General features: G+C 43.8%; 1 protein-coding gene across 2 annotated transcripts; it reads right to left on the reverse strand.

The window, feature by feature from the left end:
- Window positions 1-429: 429 nt before the first annotated feature.
- On the reverse strand, window positions 430-14,595 carry csrnp1b (cysteine-serine-rich nuclear protein 1b). 2 transcript variants are annotated; one of them, XM_083683696.1, is made up of 5 exons: window positions 14,451-14,595; window positions 6,934-7,135; window positions 4,524-4,783; window positions 3,995-4,291; window positions 430-3,837 (listed from the first exon to the last, which is right to left on the reverse strand). In XM_083683696.1, the coding sequence occupies exons 2-5, from the start codon at window positions 7,115-7,117 to the stop codon at window positions 2,815-2,817; spliced, it is 1,764 nt and encodes a 587-aa protein (XP_083539822.1). In that variant the 5' UTR covers window positions 7,118-7,135; window positions 14,451-14,595; the 3' UTR covers window positions 430-2,814. The 2 variants fall into 2 exon arrangements, with proteins under 2 accessions (XP_083539822.1, XP_083539823.1); XM_083683697.1 differs by lacking the exon at window positions 14,451-14,595 and adding an exon at window positions 10,721-10,782.
- Window positions 14,596-20,269: the final 5,674 nt, after the last annotated feature.

Genomic DNA, 20,269 nt, shown 5'->3' on the forward strand with positions numbered 1-20,269 from the left:
GGGAGAAGTCCAACTGTTGTAATTCATGGTGTCAGAAGTCACAGCTAATGCTATCAAATATAAAAGGCACACTTCAAGCATTAACACCTTTGCTTGTCATTATTTCGGAGACAACTTAGATATGAAACACTCTTTGAAAGTCAAGAATTACAATGAAAAGCTAGTTAGGGCATTATATGAACATAATTTAGTTATTTCAGTCAGACTTTAAGCCTGTCATATCAATGGACTGTGTGAGTACAAGTAGAAAGACATGTACACTATGTGCAATCACACACACACACACACGCACTGCATGTATGGATGTGCTCCTTATACCCAGTATTATCTTATCCAGAGAAAATCTAAGTCATATGTGGCACTGAAAATAAGAAAAGAGAATGCAAAGATAAATAACACAAAGTCAAGTATTTAAGAAAGAGTTGATTTTTTATTTGAAGGGACAAACTGTCAAAATGACTTGGATGAAATGAACAGTTTTTGAACAGTCTGTTAAAGAGTGAAAATGTAAAAAATAAAGCAGCTTTGTTTGCTCTGCAGTACCATTCAAGCAGAAAATATGTACAACATAGAAGGCAAAAGTAAGAAATGTTCTTTAAAAAAAGCCTTGGGGAAAAAAGCCTTGGTACATTACATGAATAAATAACTATTGTTGCCATTTCTTCATGAGAAGTGATGCACTTATACAAGAGAAACTAAATTTGACTTGCAAAACTCTGTGCCCTCCTGTTGGCATATATCTGATGGATTTCAAAGTAAGCAAATGAAGGCAAAAGCGAGTAATACATTTCCAATGTGCACTATGCACTTTTCAAAGTATACAATAATTGGAATAACATACAAAAGGGACCTGCATGCATAACTCCTATAGGGTCCAGACTGGCTGCAGAAACAGCTGTAGAAAGGATGAGATATGTACATCAGTTCTCTAGTGTCCCTCATATGTCCATACTCAGGGGGGCAGTTCAAGAATCATTGCCATTTTGAAAAGATATTCTTAGGACTTTGTGAGGCAACAAACTATTTTGAGGCTTTTTGCATAATGCGATAGAAATTGCATAATATATGCAGTTTTTATCAACAAAAACCTTTACATTGATTTTCAACATGTGATCTCAGTCACAACCACCCCAAAATTCTGTCTACAATCAAATGGATCTTTTCAAATTCACTTACATTTAATGACAAATCTGTACCTATGTAACTGGGGCAGCTATGAAAAATACTTCAAAATGCTGGACAGCAATCGCCTTCATAAGTATATTCTCTATAATTCATATATTACAAAGGTTTCAATATTGGAAAATTATGCAAGTTGTTTTCTTAATAAAATATTCAATTTCTCAGTGATACAGATTAGAATTCTTTCCTCAATTATCTACACAAATTTGTTATAAAATATTAGTGTAATTTTATATGGTTACATCATAGGCAGCAATACAACACACCCATAACGTTGATTTAGCAAATAGGTTCCACAGTTTTCAGTCCCACAGCTAAAATCGAAGCACTGTGAACGTTCGACTGGCAAACATAACTCCCCTGATACACAGGCACATCGAGTTAACTTCTCAACATCCCCATTTTATTGCCCACAATGTCATAAATTAAATTACGGCTGAAATAATGACAGAAATAATTTACCAAAATGTTATGTTAATAAAGGTAATAACAGAATAGATATTAAATACTTTTCCAAGTTTTTTTAGTTTTTTTAATAATAATCCAATTTCCCTGACAATGCCTCTGAAAAGGCATAAAGAAAGAGGACTGGGACTGGGAGATGCATAAGGAAAGACTCTCAGGTTATAAATATCAAACCACAGTGCTGCTTGAACATAGGTTTAGTAGGTTTTTCTTTCTAAAAAATAAATAAAATCATAAAAGAAATAAATTAAGAAACATAAAAGTAATATAGATAATACAGTTATATAGTAGCCTTTTCTGTTTTGAATATGATTTTCAGCTTGAATATTCTTGGTAACTCAGCTCATTTAAATAAAAAGCTCCATAATTTAGCATGTAAATTTATTGAACTGTTGAATCGACCCCAGAGACAGGATACAACAGGGCAAAATCTAAACTTCAAAGACAGATGGGAAACCAGAATTCTGCCACTCTGCCTAAGCGTAGTTCATTCATCACTATTTTCACAGATAAAGTGCCGATCAAGGAGCTTTCTGAGGGATTTTTGTACCATACCAGATCCTCGAGAGCCGTTTTGGGGAAACAGAGGAAGAGTCCTCTAGCTTTAGGATGAAACACAGGGATGACCCCAACAACTCAAGTCAACTGTGACCGAGAACTGAGCCCTAATGGGGGCCGAGATTATGACAACGTTGTGATTTCAGTAGGGTTTTGTGAAAAAGCCAAGCAAAACCCACCACAGCGATGGTCACAATGCATTGCCTCCAAAAGCTAGAAAAAGTCCCTGAGGTGCACATTCAACTATGTTTAGATGCCCCAATGAGGCTGATATCAAGAAATCCATGTCTGTTCATTTTGGATGGAGTTCAAGGTTTTGGTTCAAAGAGCTCTCTCAGAATTGGGCACAGATCACTCAGAGGGCAATATGATCAAATTGAGCTTGTTTTGCTTGTGTCGAACTCTTAACTGAAATGTTAGCTGCCATTTTATGAAGCAATCATTACAAACTGCTTTGCTAACATTTGGAAGGCAAGTACGGAATCGCATTAACAATAGGCAAGAGGGAAATCACAGCTTCCTTGAACATCAAAACTGTTTACACCAACAACTTGAGTATGCATGTACCCCTTTGTTTATTATATTGTCCGTTACACATTTCACGTCTTGTTAAACTTTCACAGATTCCATCACGGACAACTTAATGGCTTCCTCCAACAGCTGATTGTCTGTAAAAGTAGCAGGGGGTTCTGGGACGGATTCTGACAGGCCAATCAGAGACTCCAGAAGGCAGGTGCCGGGGTCGTTGGCCTGTGGGTGGCTGGGGTAACTAGGCAACTGAAACTGAAAGAAGTTGTCCATGTGTTCGTACTCCTTCAGGGAGTTATAGAGCGAGCTGGGCCCTAGGCAGGGGAAGCCATCAAAGAACTCCAGGTCCGACTCAGAGGACAGGCTCAGGTCCATGTAGCTGGCTGAGCGATCAATGGAGGGAGACGGCGTGTGGGGAACACTACAGCTGTGGAACAGACCATTGCCCTGGTTTGCGTTCTCATCTAAGAGTTCTGATATGGCCATAGCCCGATTGTCTGTTTGATCCTCTGCCGGGTCTAACAGAGCAGCATCGATATTGTCATTCTCATCTGGGAAGTCTGCCGTGCTAAAGCTACCAAACACAGACTGTTGCTGTGGCCGTTGGTTGTAATTGGCAACGTTGTTTCCATCACCACTCCCCCTGCTACTGATGGAGCAGTCCTCGTTGTCGGTGTCACTGAAGCTTAGGATGCGGCTCAGGCCGTTGTCATCCATGTCCAGTGGGGGGCGCTCTTCCCGAGGGCTCTCCCCCGCCTCGGAGTACTCGCTCTGGCCCGAGGAACCCGACGAGTCAGTCATGTCGCTGCTGCAGCTGTTCTCTCCAGCCGCCAGCTCCGAGCTGAAGTGGAAGGAGGGTCCAGCGGGGATGGTGTGGTCAGCCTGAGAAGGGAGGCCCAGGGGGTTGTGGCTGTGGCTGGGCAGGGCTGGGGTAGGATCCTCCTCCTCTGGGCCAGAGTGCTCTTCCAGGCGTTTCTCCAGCTCCAGCTTCATGATGGTGTGGATGTAGTGTGTCTGCACGCGGCTGGAGTTGAACTCAATGCGGCCCTCCGTGTTCCCACAACCGTCCTTAGTGCAGCCGCAGGGGAAGGACGAATGGTCCATCTGGGGTGGAGAGAAAAGACATTTGTTTTATAACGTACAGCAGCATTTTCATTACATTTTGTAAGAGCCTTTAAAAAGCCAACAATGGCTAGTAGAGTGACTACATTTCACAAAATGTTAGTGGCAGTCTAGACAGTCCTGTGTGGTGCTCTCGTACCTGACACTTGATGCCGGCCAGGCTGCAGCTGCAGGTCTCTGGTTCACAGAAGCCCTGGCAGTCACAGCCACAGTCCTCCCTGGATACCCGCAGCTGGTGCAGCTGCCTCTTCTCCTCCTTATCGATCTTCTTTATGCCGGCCGCTTTGAGCAGCACGTGCCGCCTCTTGGACGGATACGGGTGGAGGAAGGAACCATCGTCCAGGTTGGCCCCACTGATGTCAATCTCATCCTCAGGGATGTCATCCACCGTCAGTCGCTCTGCCTCCTCACACTCCTGGGTACCGTTCTTGGTCAGCTGGGATGGAAACAGAGGTGTAAGGTTCATTCTGGTGCATGCGTGTATTGGAAGCTTCATTATTCCAAAGCCAGTCTTTAACTGCCACTCATTTGAAATACTCTGTAGTTAAGTTCTCATTCGTTGTAAGTCTTTCGCAATCAGAGAGACTGTTTCTAGTAGACACTCAGTTGCAAAAGGCTTACACGTGACACTAATGTGGGTGAAAAAAGCACCAGAGCACAGGACTCACCTTCAGTTTCAGAGCCTCCAGTTTCTCCTCCTTGATCCGGTCGAGGAGTTTCTCCCGGCGCAGGACACGCTGCTCCACAGCAAACTCTGCCAGGGTGTACCTGCGGAGGGCGCTGTGGCGCTGCATCATGCCCAGGGAGCAGCCCCCTCGGCTGGGCACGCTGGTGAAACCCTGGCACCGTGGGAAGAAGAACACCGTCACCTGGTCAAAGGTCACATTGCCTCGTCTTGCTCGCTTGGCCTTCTTCAGTATGGAGGTGGCTGTGGACAGAGAGAGAGAGAAGGGGATTAATATACTGGTCAGGAACAGAAGGGACCATTCAGGAACAGAAGGGACCATTTCTGAAGTAGCCTATACCAAATAGTGTAATCAGAAAATAGGAGAAGACAACACACTCCACTTAGACAAGTAAATCGGTCACCCAGTTGCTACTCCTCCTTTGTGCCTCTAGATGGCGTTATGTATCATGTAACACTGCAAAGAAATAATAAGGGCTGCTAAATGGACTGAAAAGGGACATCTTTCTCACTCACTGCCCCCTGCCCTCATGCCCACAAACACAGAAAACAATACTGCCATGCGCCGGCTGCCACCTTTAAAAATAAACTCATGTATCCTTAAGTGTAAACAGAATAAAATAAACCGATGACTCTGATCCAATTCTCCTGCATCCCCGTGACAAACAAACCACCCAGCCTAGGAATTTCCCCTGGCGGCCAGCGGAGCGTAGGAAGCGGATCCACCAGGATCACAAACCAGTGAGTAAATGTTTTGGAAGTTTGAGGCTTCCCGGGAGAGGCAGGGGGGGGGGGGTTAGGAATGGCAGCATTGTTCTCAGGAGTGGGATAAAGGCTCCATAAAAGCTGCCCATGACTATCACTCTGCTCACTGACAGCCCCCACAAACACTCTGCCCTGCCAGCCAAGACCACCAGTCACAAGCACCACTCAAAAGGTCCTCCCTCTGTTGAAAACATTCAGGTCCTACTGTGACGGGCCATTTTTCTATACAGACACACCATACAATAAAACCATATGGGGATTAAAGTGGAACCATATGTGGGAACAAGCCCAACAGTTCATCCAGTTTTTATTATAAATTCCACTTCCTCCATACAGGAATATTCCACATTACTTTTCTTTAGCCTTGCTTTAGGACATGCAATATTTCTTCCTCCATTAAAGCCGCCAGCTCACTGATGCTTATCTTGTGTGAACAGAGAATGGATAACGTTGTTCTACACAGCTGTTTTAACACAGCTGTTTTACATTACCTTCAGTATCTGGTGGGAACCGAACTCTGCACATCACATATTCTCTGGCCACTGTGCTTACATGGTGGTAGCTATCCTGCTATCCCCATGCTGATTCTGATTCTCCATAGCCATAGTGAGACAGAGAACCAGAGGACCAATGGCAGGGGAGACCCCTCACCTCAGTATGATGGCCAGCCAGCAGGCATCACTCTGCTCTTACCTCTCCCTGACACACCCTGGAAGACATGAGGGAGGAGATGGTCCTACTATGCCTGCATCTGCAACCACTGACTATAGATATGAGAGACCTAGTATGCCAATTTCAGTCTGACATCCATCAAATGCAGTCAGCCTTAAGACGACGAGGAAGACAAATGACATCCTCTCCACTGGCTACTAATGGGATAGCACTGCTCTTTCTTTATAGCGATTCAAATGACTAACAACTTTCTGTCCATTAGACAAACACACTCTTCCCTCTCCACGCTCCTACATGCTCTCTTTTCTAACCCACACTCTCCATAATCCTCTCCCTCCCCCCCCCCTCCTTCCTTCTACCTCTTTCAGCACCTGTGCTGGGTCCGTGCCCGGCCCCCAGACAAGGCTCTGTGTGTTCTCCCGCTTGGCACTCTGCCACCCCTCTCTCCCTGGCTCCCTGCCCCGCCATCCTGGGAACCTCACAACTGTTTGTCCTTCTCCACCAACCCCCGCCAATCCCACAATCCCCCAAACGCGAGCGAGGGCAGACACATACACACACACACACACACACACACAGACAGACAGACAGACAGACAGCCCAGACACAATTCTGCCTTTCATCACTCTTGGAGTGAGAAGTGAAGTTAAGCTTTACCCAAGGCTGTGCAGGTAGGAGGAGACAGAGCCAAGGTGTGCACGTTCTACATAATGAAGCTGTTGAGAGAATCTATGGCCTCAGGGCTAGAAATCAAAAGGTATTCATGCAGACGTCTCCAGCGATTTTAATGAACCGTCTCATGTGCAGCTGGCTGCCTTAATGCCTCAACCTCTGCCTCGTAGTCATTAGTTATCAGCCAGGACATGCAGTGCTTCCACAACGAGGTAAAGACAGGCAAATAAAACATGCATTGTTTGACACGGCAGGGGTTTTGGGAAGATGGAGGGGACACTTACTGTTGAAATGAGTGGCTGGGGAGCTGGGGTTGCTGGGAGTGGAGTCCAGGGTGTCAGAGTAGCAGCTCTCCCCTTCAGAATCCCACCCGGAGTAGGCCGAGGAGGACAGGGACGAGGGGGAGGACGAGGAGTAGCATGGGTCCTCGTCCACCTCTGCAAACTTCCTCTTGAGTAGGCCGCTCATGACGCTAGCATGGATGATCTGCAAGACACAGGAAAAGGAGGGGAGGGGTTATTAGCATGTTTTTCAATTAGCATAATCAGCATATCATTAAGTTTTGGCAAACGTGACGGGGGTAATGTTGTTAGGGTGTCATGGTCAAATCTAAATACATACAATTATAAATTTGCCCAAGCCTAGATAATCATATTCTGAATAACATCAATACAGAAGGCCTATAAAACCATTGCTGTGTTCGTGGATATACGTTATAGTGATGATTTTATAGGTAATAGGCAAAAGCCTGTATTTTCATATTGCGCTCACTCGTGTTCTGCCATGTGAGACCATTCATAGCCAATCATCTCGTGCTGCACTCTGAGCTGAGACAGAGGGAGGAACGGCACAGGAAGTAATCATTCAGGCACTACCAGCACATGTCAACAATTACAGGACCCTTCACCCACTTACAAATCAGCTGAGCAAATGCATTGATCATCAGGTCGGAAGAAGCAGAGAGGAGGCAACCAAATAACCCAGCAAGAGACTGGCCTAAACTATCTTATCTCAACAATTTGCACAATTTGAAGCCAGTCCCTACAAATCCACCGCAAGGACTACGGTAGTTTACAACTTGGCCCTGTTTAACATGTTTACAGGCCCTCGTAGTAAATATGTGTACAGCTTGGCACAGTCAACATGTTTGTTATGCAACTCCTGAATGCATTTTTTTCAGAGCTCCCGTGGAGAGGCTGCTGGTTCAGCGATAAAAACAATCAATCTTTTGAGAGGGGAGGGAGAGAGAGACTGGCCCCCGCGGCCCTGCTAACGTCTCCTGACCAAAGGAATGTTGTATGTCCACTTGTTTCCTCAAAATATCTGTTGGGCTTTGCCCCCTGTCCTGTCACCTCTATTTACCAAACCCTGTTTAGTTGTAACCTCAGAGAGAGAACAGTTTCTACACAGATAGTAAGGACACCTATTTGAGGAATTCATTAATGGCCCTATAGTTCACAATCCTGCATACACTACCTCTAACTCAGACACTGTCCGTCACACTACTCAATAGTCTGTTACTGCCTCGAATGATCTCACTGCCAAAGACATTTGGACATGAACGTGAACAGAGATCAAATGTGTGTGACATTAACATGATAACTGCTCATTCATTGTTTGTTCCAATGTTCCTGGAAAGCTACCACGGCTCTATGGTAAATGAGCAGTAAATAACTGTTGCGTCATGTGGCTCAGACACAGTCAGAGACACTCATCGTGTTCACGACTTCTAGGAAGTGAGTGGCAGTCGTGACTGTGAGACGAGACAGGTTATCACCACAGTCTGGGTCTGAGCACCAGCTAATTCACAAACAACCCAGGAGGAGGAGGAGGGAAGAGAGGAGGAGGAGGGAGAGCAGAAGGTAGAGGAGGAGGGAAGAGTGGCTGGGCTTAGCTCCAGTACAGACACTCCCTTCGCTGATGTACAGGGAGGTTTACTCAAAGAGATAAGTCTTCAGTGTCAAAATGTTCAGCCTGCATTCATTGCATCATATCTCCAGATGCTACTATCATTTAAAAACAAACAATACATCACAGATTTGTTTATCATGGTTTTATGTCCTCAATAAATCCATGCCAAAAATGTTGTGAAAGACAGTAAAAAAGGCAATAACCTGTGATACTCCATATACCAGCTCTTATTCTGTGGACTTGTATTTCAGGTCCAAACAGCCCTGCACACATACCTTAGTTTTCCTCCCCTCTGGCAATAGCACATCTATTTGCAGTGAAATAAGAGAACCTTAACTTAAAGAGCATCCATCCTTTAAACTGGTTGTAAATGTGACAGACAGACAGACACAGAAGCTGTCCTGTCAACAACTTAATTCCTCACCTCCGCCACAGGCTGAAGGTGCCAAACACAAGGTGTGACACACCTGACCCAGCCCACCAATCCTCCAATGGGCTCTCCAGGAATTTCAACCCACATGCGACTAGCATGCTTTGCTGTTGTTGTGCAAGCGTCAGCACGGCAAACAATTAAAAAAATGCCCAAGCCGCTTCGCTTTGTGCATGCAGTATGAGTAATTATGCAAGATGTGTAACAAGCATGGAAAGACAAAGCCATGGGCAAAAGACTGTCATGTACAGGCATGTCAGCCTAGGTGCAGCTTTAAGGAAGGCGTGTAGGAGCTTTACTGTGGCACCGCTCACGTAGAGATACAATGTAGAGACACTGCTGTCCCTTGTGCATGGCTGATCAATGAATCACGCCAGGCTATCCAATAGCTACAGTATGTACAAAAGGAGATCAGCTTTGATTACCTCTTTGTCCAGTTAGAGTGCTTAGTGCTAGTCTGCGCTAGCATTTAATTCTGAAAAAACAACATCCTAATCACGATTCATCAACTAATGTGAATAGAAAATCACCTCTCAATGCTTCTTTCCAGTCCTCTTCAAACATCAGACAATTTGCATTGAGCAGCATTAGGAACACCTGGGTGCAGCATCTGTTGCTTGTCTGGTCCACTTAACATATGACGCTCTCATTTCCAACACTACACCACAAATACACAGAGCACAGAGGACACATGGGCTCACCTTACATTTTCCCATCACCCTACCCCCACCCTTCACTCCCCTTAAAAAAAATGAAAACAAAGCAAGGCATCCCCAAGGGAGAGCAGGGAGCCAGCTAAACAAAGTCTGTTTAATTAAAGGCTGCAGTGATGTACAGAAGTGGAGAGAGAGAGAGAGACACCATGGTGGTGTCAGAAGTGGGTCATTGTCTCTTGACTGCAGTCTACCTGACACATTGATTTGTTAATCTTGTTCAACGGGCAGAAACAATGGTGAGAGGTTAATCCCAGTGAGGGGACGGTCTGTAGTCAATCTGGTAGCTTCTCATGCTGCTTGTCCACCGCACCCACACAAGGCACGGGGAGCAGGGAGAAAGAGAGCAAAAAAAGCCGGGTTTTATACATGCACTGGCTAATTTGTAAAGGAAGCGGGAAAAAAATAAAAGAAAGAGCGAGATCTCAGCACCAACTCTAAGTAAGAGCGGAGCTGTTGCCTGTGAAGCCTTTTAAAGAGAGAGGGGATGTGATCGGACAGCCGAGCCGGAGAGAGCACCGCATGTTTTCACCGCACACTAAATTATGCATCACTGTCATTCCATCAACCACACTGGCAGGCAGATAAAGGAGGCATCCAATGAGGTGCTCCCCAACCAGTTGTCACAGAGTTGGGAAGATGAATCTCCGGCGGTGGAGAGAAATGGGAGATTTGTCACCAGAGGCACCGCAGTGCTGAAATCAGACGCATGACTATATCAGCGGAAAGAGTTGATGCTACTGATACATGTAGCTACAGGCTGCCGATAAGGTTTCAGAAGGCATAGCTAGCCTATTCATGCTGCATTGATAGAACAAGAGCATGCATCCAGTGGCTTAGCAGCAGTAAAAGATAGGCTTAACACTGATATTTAACACTGATAAATTAAAACTATAGCCATCATCATTTCTTCTTAATTTTCAATACTGACTGAATGCTAAAAAGACCACAAAATAATAACTGAAGCCAAAGACAAGAAGAGCTTTCAACTGCTGAACAAACAGTTTCGCCTCTAACCTTCAGGCAACTGTTCCCAAAGGAATAGATAAAGGACTACAGCTTCTAGTGGGTCAATCATAGTTTGTGCTCTGGTTTCCTCTTGTTCCCAACAGGTCCATCAACTAGGGAGAACAGAGGGGGAGCAACTCAGCCCCTTGGCGCACACACACACACACACACCAAACTACCCCCATCTGCACCCAAAGCCACGCAGACATGATGACCAGTCAGTTGACTTTGCCCCCTGCCTGTCCTGCACGTCCACAGCTGATAACAGCATGGGTGGGTGGGTGGGGGTGTGTGTCTCAGGTCTATGCTAACCTGAAGCAGCGGCCAGCATTTACATGGCAAACTAACAGCCCACACAGTGAGCGAGGGCTCATAATGTGATAATGATGAGCATGTGCTTGTGTGTGGATGCGTGTCTAGGCATGCAGTCCCCGTGGGCGCTATAGGCGATAGGCCTCTCACTCTTGGCACCATCAGTGGGAAGAGGTAAATGATAACACCAACCAACCTGGAGTTGGCATTAATTCCAGCCAGAGCAGGGCTGCTGAGCAACAAGATTTCCCAACCCAGGCATGACAGGAAATCACTCCACCTGGTGGCACAGCAGAGGGAACTACTGTCCTCTGAGAAAGAGGCTGTTGTTTTCACTGGAGCTGTATCCTTCAAACTCAGACCCTGCCAAAGAAACAGTCTGTTCCCGTGCCACAACCCATGCACACATTCATTCCTAAAAGGAGAGGTAGTGGGATGGAGGAGGAGGAGAGGGGGAACATTTAAACAAATAAATAATGTGATGTCTCAAACCCACAAGAATTCCCTTCTGGCAGGGTCACCCTCACTTTAATACAGGGATAACACAAGCTCTATCTAACCCAGATGTGTTTCCCCTGCTAACAACTCAAAACTGCAATTCCCAAGAGACAATAGGATCCATGGCTCGGTACACCTGATGAGGTATTAGTCTGCATGTGTCGCGGACCATGCATGCTTTCAGAGCAGCTGTCAATAATCTATTGTGCAGACTAGAGTTGAAGGTGTGTCCCTACTAGGAATAGGTGCTGCCTATTGCAGCCAAAGTTACAAGTTGTATATCTAGGCCTAAATTGTTTAACAATGGGTTATGGTTAGTGTAAAACACTCAACTGTATCTCCACTGCACATGCCTTATTCATACCCAAGCCACACAATCAAACTCCAAAAACTGCACAAGCGAATGTTCATGGCTATTTAATACAATGGAGCAATGCCTGCAAGAGGTGAACTCTCAAACTGCTTATATGTCACACAACACTACAGTTGCTGACATTAGCGGCCAATTTGAGCTTTTCTGATGTATTTAAGAGAAAGACAATATTTATACAGTGAGATAGCAACTGGAGCTGCAGATACAGGCAAGCCTAACCTGTAACATTTTCATCTCACCCTGAAGGATTTGCATGATGGACACAAACTCGCTCCAGGGATGAGGAAGAAAAGTAAAAAGAAAACAATCTTTGCATAACTAACAGTGAAAATCATAACTAGCCAACTACTGATAAAAACAGACAACAGCATCAACACTAATCAGATGGGCTACTCCCTGGGGACATGAGCTGTGTGTGTGTGTGTAGGGGGAGTTCAGGGGTCAGCTCTTGTCTGGGGCACTCGCTGGTACCTCACAAGCTGCAAGGAATGCTGGGGAAGGACAAAGCAGATGGGACCCCTCCGCTACGTCACCCCTGAAAGACAGTCACCCTCCCTCTACCCGTGCCCCACCCCCCCTGTCTACGGACACAAAGGCCTGGCTATTCTGTGCTACCAAAATTAACAAGGGACAGACAGCCTGTCTGAACAGTCTCACAGCTGAGGAGGGCACCTCTAAGGCTCAACGCTGTGTGTCTGAGTGTGTATGAGGTAGATGAGAGAGAGAGAGAGAGAGAGAGAGAGAGAGAGAGAGAGCGTGCCAGTTAAACAGCTTCCTGTGGTTGCGAAACATGCACCGCAGTGCACAGGAAGTGGCCATTCAAATAATCTATAAACAGTGTCTCTCATCTCCAGTTTCCAGGACGACCAGTAGGTAGGTGAGTGGGTTAGTTAGGAGCAGAACTAGGTGAGACAGGAAATGTGGATGACTCCCATCATGGAACAGCTGCCAGATGGGAAGCATCTGTAGTCTTGGCATGGCAACCACATCAGTGTGCAAAGGCAGCTAAATTGCCTACCTGTAAAACACCAGTCAACTATTCAAATTAAATGTTGAAAACAGAAACAAAGAAATCACTTTGACTAAAAAGAAACTGTGGAAATGGTGCATCTATCAGATGCAAATGCTTATGAGGAACTGTCAAGACCACAAGGGAGAGTGACCAACTGTAAACAGAGAATATGAAAATAACAATACTCAATTTAATTCAAAACCCAAATTGTACAGTGAAATAAAAATCCAAACGCGTGCCCACATACATGGGGCTGTAAACAAAGGATTACTCAGCCTTCCATAATTCCAGAGAACATGATTCCACCAAATGATCCGAGTGAGGTCGCGCTAGAGACACATACCAGTAAACAGACTCCAGCGAGAAGCTACTCATACTGTATAACGCATTCATACATTAATACTGAAACACATTGCCATATAATATTAAAACAATACGGGCTAATAATAGATTAACACAAACGCATGGGCTTTTATGAGACTCACATTTGGTTGAATAGACATTCAACCAATTACTAATTGATAACTTGTAGGACCTTTTTTTCATTTAGGCAGACAGCGACTAATCGACAGGATTCCTTTGATCAGAACTATATAAATATAATTATTCTATGATTAGACCATTCCTAGGCCGTAGCCTATGATTATTAATGTCGTTGTAGTCAAATAAACAGATATACAGTATAACAATGTGATCAACATTCCACACATGGTCAATTACATTTGCGCGCGGCAAACTCTGATATCTCTGTCAACCATTCAATCACGCAGTAGGCTATACAAAGTGTCATTAGTCGTGACCAGCCTCCCTCGTGTTGCGGGTCCTTGTGATTCGTCGTGATTAATGCAAGCTAATTACAATGACAACCCTTCTATCAGCTGTGTGTGCTGTAGTGCCTTCAGGAGTCGCTCTAGTTACAGAGACGCGCCACTGTGGAGGTGAACAAGGAATCAATTTATGCTACTCAACACACACTGGCATTCATCCCGACTCACCGAAATAGTATAAATCAACTATATCCTCCCATGCACAGATGAACTGTATGTACAATTATCTTAATCCATAAAGTTGATGGAAGTAAATTGCTCAGTAAGAGCAAATTACAATTAATACAAACGTAGAACAATGATCGCGCGCTGCAACACTCAGCAATATTCTACCATCCAATTAATTATCCACACCTGCACGCTGGCCCCAAAACAGCATGTTTGTTGCAGGCCCAGGCCAACAAAACTTATATTACCATTTAAAAAGTAGCCAAGTCAATTTGCAATTTCAACAACTAAAATGACAAGTGATTGCAATGAGACCATAAACGAAATTAACCGTTTCGCTTAGTATTTAGGCATATTTTAAGTATTGAACTATAAAACCGGCAAACATTTAACCATCAGGAAAAAAAAATATAACTGCAACTGTTATGTCTGCCCTGGTGACATAGGGAAAAGAACATCCAAACTATTTGGCTTGTCTCCACCCCCAAGGTTTGAGACATAAATTACAAGAACGGTGTTAAACAACCAACAGCGCACTGCTGTACTCACCAAGAATTCACGTATCCGATCACCATTAGTGAAAATATGACAGGTCAGCTGATAAAATATTTATAATCCAAGCGATACAATTGCGCTTTATCCTCGCACGGACCGCTTGCTTTTGTCTCGCTATTGTACGAGGACCGTACCAGCTGAAGCGCTTCCCTTGTCTGAACCAGACTGCTCAGAAGCGCAGCCTTTTTCGTCAGTGGAAAACTCCCTCCTGGCGTCTGACGCAGGCGGTGACACACAGGGAGACTGCCCACGCCGCTTCCTGCCTTCCGAGCTAACGCCAGCCTCGGCGAGGGTTCATCCTGACTACTATTTGCCTCTTAAGGACTATTTTGCATGTACTGAACATAAATATTATAATATGGAGAGTAATCACGCATTTTTAAATGAAAAGGAGAAATACACGAAATATATCAACTCCCACTCTCAGTTGGTTGATAATTATAAGTTAGTCATGTTTTTATGGCTCTGACTAACTAGTCAACTTATAGTTAGTGAGACTAATGGTATCAAATACACAGTGTTGGGGAAGCTACTCTGAACATGTATTTAACTAAATTACGAATTACTTTACAAGGGAAGAAGTTAAGCTACACTAAAGTACCTTTAAGATAAATATACTTAGTCAAACTAAAGCTACTTTGAATGAGTAGCTCACTACATCGAAACTTCTTCGTCCAACACCTGACAGTCAGTTACTGACAGATGACCAGTCTGTATAACAGAAACTAAAATGACTGAAGCGCTCTGAAATCAATGAGAAAGATTATTTAAAAAAAACAGTGAGGTGGGTGGAGTAAAGTGGGGAGACGGGAAGCAGCGAGGTGATAAATAGTATTTGAAGTTCAAGGGCTGGAATAATAGTTACATTCCTATTTCTTTATTTGTTTTTTGGGGGAAATGTACAGTAGTGAATAGTGGCAGTAGCTCACTACACTGCTACATGGCAAAATAAGTAGTTACCTACTGAAAACACTTCTAAGATTTGAATTTAGTTTAATTACCACCACACTACAGCAAAATGTAGTTAAACAAATAGTTGAGCTGCATGTAGTGGAACTACTCCCCAATACTGAACGCATCAGTATCATTTTCAGGTTTTTGACATTTGGGTGTTGCTGATTTCCATTCAAGGGAAAAGGCTGACTAAACTGAATGTCAGCTGGTGAGTCAAAACTTTCTGTAAAACTTGTTGCTATTCCTTTACGTTATGAGCTACAGTAGTGGGCTATATTGCCCTGTATCCATAGTGCTGTGGTCATCAATCTCAGGAACAGCTTGTAAAAAAGGAACTGTGGCCATTTCAAGCAATCACAAATATTGTAAACAACAAACATTGTAAAACAATATGTTTGTTGAGTTAATTGGTATCACCTTTAATCATGACTAACATTACCATATTAAGAGTATTTAGAGCCATTGGCACCTCAAGGTGTGTGGGGGGGATGTTTGATGATAGTATCATTCATCTGATGAACCAAACACCCACTTTTGTTTTTTAGTCCTGTAGCCATGTTACTAGCATATCTGACTGACAGCGACACACCCTTCCTCTGAACCCTTGCAGGTATTTAGAGTTTGGTGAGCCAGAGGAGTGTTAGAGATGCTTTGCTTTCATTTTTGGCTCGGTCTGAAAGTGAGCAGAGTGTCCTGCCAATGTCAATACAGGTGTCCCACACAGCGGGGTGGTGGGGAGAGGTCTCTGAAAGCTGTGTACATAGGGCTATGCTAATTGGTCATTGCTAATGGAGGGCCTTTTTCTCACTGGTATGTTGGTCCTTAGGGCCTCATTTAGGGCGTTCCCCCGAGAGCCATACTAGCCCATCCAGCTGAATGGCAGAGGAGGCCCAGCCCTGACTGCACAGTATTATTGGCCTGATGGTTGGGATTGTTTTCAAATCAAACTACACATTGACGATACGCTCAGGCAAATGCAGAGCTAAGGAGAAAGGTGGTTCATGATGGTGCACAAAGAAAGGTGTGAATGCCACACACACACACACACACACACACACACACACACACACACACACACACATAATTTCCCAGTATGTCTGTGAATTAGCATGTTTGTTTGTTGTCAAGAGTATATACAGTGAGAGTGTGTCATGATGCTATAGCCCTGAGAGTAAGTGTCTGATCAGAGAGTGTGTGTTATGAGAGAGTGTATGGGTGTGTCAGCATAATGTGGCAAGTGCACATAAGTTAAGAGTGTGTGATTATATAATGACACTGGAAGAGACTTGAAGTCTGCGTGTGCAGACTGTCTCTACATGATTAGCTGTGCTGTCTCCTCACAACTCTTAAGACGCAATTAACATGTGTCTGTCTGCAGGGCCCGAGGAACACTCCGTCACATGAGCTCTAGCCATCACACAGGAATTCTCCCCTGTTTACCATGCACCAACACTGATCAATATCTGGCAGCCACAACAACAACAATAAGGTCTGGTCTATGTTTGGCATGTCCCGGGGAGAGGCAAGCGTCTCTGAGGTTGTGTTCTGCGTAATTATAAATGTTTTCATTGGCCGGATCACTGACACAGGTTCACTTTGTTCAGATTGTTACATAAACAGTGCTCTCCACAGACACCCATTATGCAACAGTCCAATGTGGTGTCATAAAACTTAAGAAGAGACATTGACATCTCCCTAGAAGAGCATTGGTCCTAGTTATTTATTAAATCAACAGACTTTATAATGAAAGGCCCCTCAGATCAACAGGAAACAGCCTGGCTGTGGCTTGGACTGTTGTTTTATGTTTTCCTTTGAAGTGTCCAGTTGCACCAAATTCCTCTTTTGATAAACAAAAAGAAGTTTCAGGGAACAGTGGTGCTCACAAATGTTTGCCTTCTCTTCCAAGAAAAGGAGCTGTGCGTGTAGGGGGGAGGGGAGCAGTGGTGCCAGAGCCACTGAATCAGACCTGAATACATTAGGGCCATTCTCTTTAAAAGTGTGCCAGAGAGTTGGCCATGGAAGACGCCCCTCCAAGAGCACAATAATGGCCCTCAATGCTTTCCATCTGCGGAGGGAAAAAAGGCCCGTGACTGCACGTGCTATGTGGAGTGGCTCAACAATGTATCAATTTATGGTCTTCTGAGGCATCATAAAACCACTCCTACTGCGCAGGCTGGAACTATTGACTCAAATGGCACCAACATCAATAACAGGACTTCATTGAAAATATTATCAATAGATATCAAGTGAAGAGCAGTGATATTATTAATGAATTATATTTTTAAAAAATGATTTGGAATATAATCAAAACTGCAGATCAACAAAAATCATGTTTTAATTTTGTTTTAAAATGTTTTCAATTAAAATGAATTACAATAGTATCAGTGGCCATACAGAGTTGGACCCTGGAGGTGCGACAGGCAGTGGTCAGAGGAGTGTGTCTGAGGCGCTGGGCTCTGAGGGAACAGATTGATGGCTCCAGCTGTCTCTGAGGAGTGGAACACAAATGGACAGCTGGTCACCTGTAGCCACAGACGAGTCTGTGATAGAGCACAGGGCATTGTGTTTCACCACAGAGAGCCTGCACTGAGTTCAAACTGCTGCTCATCACCCAAACAAAACTAGTATGCAGAACCAAGAAGAGGGGGAGGGAGACAAAGTATGCCTGGGGTGGTAATGTCTATGATTTTCATGTTTTTTGTTGTTACATTTCGTTGATTGCAGGTGATTCAGTAGAGTACATTATGAATATCACATCTGAGACACAGTAACAGGAGAATGATATGCAGCGAGAAGTCTCTCATTGTCTCATTGTCTTTTAATTGTTTTTAATCATATTCCTGTAAAGCGGATCTGTGTATGAAATGTGCTCTATAAAATAAAGTTTGAACTGTTTGACATCTAGTGTCACAAGTAACACAATACTGTACCTACAGTAATACCTTTTTCAGCCAATGATCGGGATCAATCATTCCTCTACAAGTGAATTACTGGTATGCTGAAACAGAAACATACCTACTATAAATTGTTAGAACATTAAATATAATATCACAATGTTATAATCAAGTCCAGACACCTATAACATAAATTCTATAATATCACTTAGAGGTGTGGGAGAGAACACATTGTTCATAATCTTATTTTGACAGGAGTTTAGAGGGGGGGGGGTGACTGAGCTTGCTCAAGCACAGGGATTAATCCAAAGGCAAGCGAAAAAACACCATCCCCCTCCCTCAGTCAAACAGCCAATCACAGCGCAGGAGAGCTGCTTTACTTGGAGACCAAAGAATCTGTGTAGTGATATGACATCATCAGCTGCCCATTAAAGGAGAGGTCACTTCTCCTTTTTTCTGTTTCTCTTTTTTTTTCTCTCCTTTGAGGACGAGCTGCGAAATGTGATGCTGTTTTCCTGGAACTTCTTGTCACAGAGCTGCTAGGGTGCAGCAACAAAGACCTGTTTGTTTTCAAGTGACTACCTTTTCCAGCTTCTCTTCTTAGAAACTGTTTGTATATTCTAAAAGAGCTGTGGCAGTCTGTTCCCACTGTATCTTCATTGTACAGTACACAGTTCATGGTGTTGTGAAATCTTTACAGTGACGTTTTGTCGATTGATGTTTAGTTGAAGCTCTAAGACTCTTTTTTGCAGTAGTCGTTTCACTGTTATTAAATGTTTATTGAATATCTGTGGTTGTGCTACGAGACAGGCACCATTCATAAAAGATGACAATTCCACATCTTGGGGCTTGTGTTTTCTTGGTGGCGCTAGCACTGAGACTAGAGATTCATCATTCACTGTTCCCAATGGTTTCTTTCAGGTCCTAACAAACAGTCATTATGTAGGGGTTGCCCTCCCCGTGTCTGTGTGTTTTTCTCTCACAGAGTCTCTGTGCATGTGTTTGGCTGTGTGTGTGTGTGTTGGGGGGGGGGGGGCAAAGACACAACTTTTTGTTTTGTTTACTTGGCAACAGCACAAGGCTGTCTGACTAATGCATTCATGAGTGTATCGAAGGGACATTTCTCCATGTTCCATTCAATGATTTAAGAGTTTATTATAGAAGAAAGCGGCTGACAATGTTATTGATTGCCCAATAGATGTTTGAATGACTTCATACACAGCATATCAGCCATACATCAGTCATCAACACTATTCATTCAACACTTTACATGGATTGATTGTACTTTTCTGACTACATCTGTTGGTTGATATAATCTATTTGCTTCTTCATTCATGCCTGCAGAGTATTGGTTTCCACGTACCAAATCAAAAGTCTGAAATTTTACCAATAACACCTAGAAATGTAGTAATTGGAAACCATGGTCTTAGTGTGGGCAGAGACATCGATCAAGCAGAAATCTGGTGATCTAGAAATGGGATTCACCTCCATCAATCAACCATGACCAGTGTGGCCATTAACCCACTCTCTGCCAGCACAGCATGTCATGATAGGATGGAAAGTGAGTAGAGGGTCATAAATCTGGAGCTGAAAGATTCAAGATTCAAAGTGTTTATTATCATATGCACAGCAGAAAACATGTTTCACTGTACAACGAAATTCTTGCTTTGCTGTCCGCAGAATGCCAACCAATGTAAAATATACAATACTAAAGAATATACAATATATACTAAACAAATGTACAAGACAGCAAAATTTAAGGCATAAAATAAAATAGCAGCAATAATAATAATAAAACAGTGCAAATGTAGCAGTGCAATTATGCAAACTGGAAAGTTCAGTTATTGAGGTAGTACGGTTATATTAATCTCCTATGGGTTGTTTAGGAGTCTGATGGCAGTGGGAAAGAAGGAGTTCTTCAGTCGGGTGGTCCTGCATTTAACACTTCTGTACCTCCGGCCTGAG

This window comes from Argentina silus, assembly GCF_951799395.1.
Source record: "Argentina silus genome assembly, chromosome: 1".
Taxonomy (NCBI): Eukaryota; Metazoa; Chordata; class Actinopteri; order Argentiniformes; family Argentinidae; genus Argentina; species Argentina silus.

Coding starts and splice junctions, on each gene's coding strand:
- csrnp1b (XM_083683696.1), bottom strand. CDS start 7,117: ATGAGCGGCCTACTCAAGAGGAAGTTTGCAGAGGTGGACGAGGACCCA. Junction 4,784..6,933: donor CCCAGCCACTCATTTCAACA/GTAAGTGTCCCC, acceptor CTCTGTCCACAG/CCACCTCCATACTGAAGAAG. Junction 3,838..3,994: donor TGGCCGGCATCAAGTGTCAG/GTACGAGAGCAC, acceptor TCTCCACCCCAG/ATGGACCATTCGTCCTTCCC.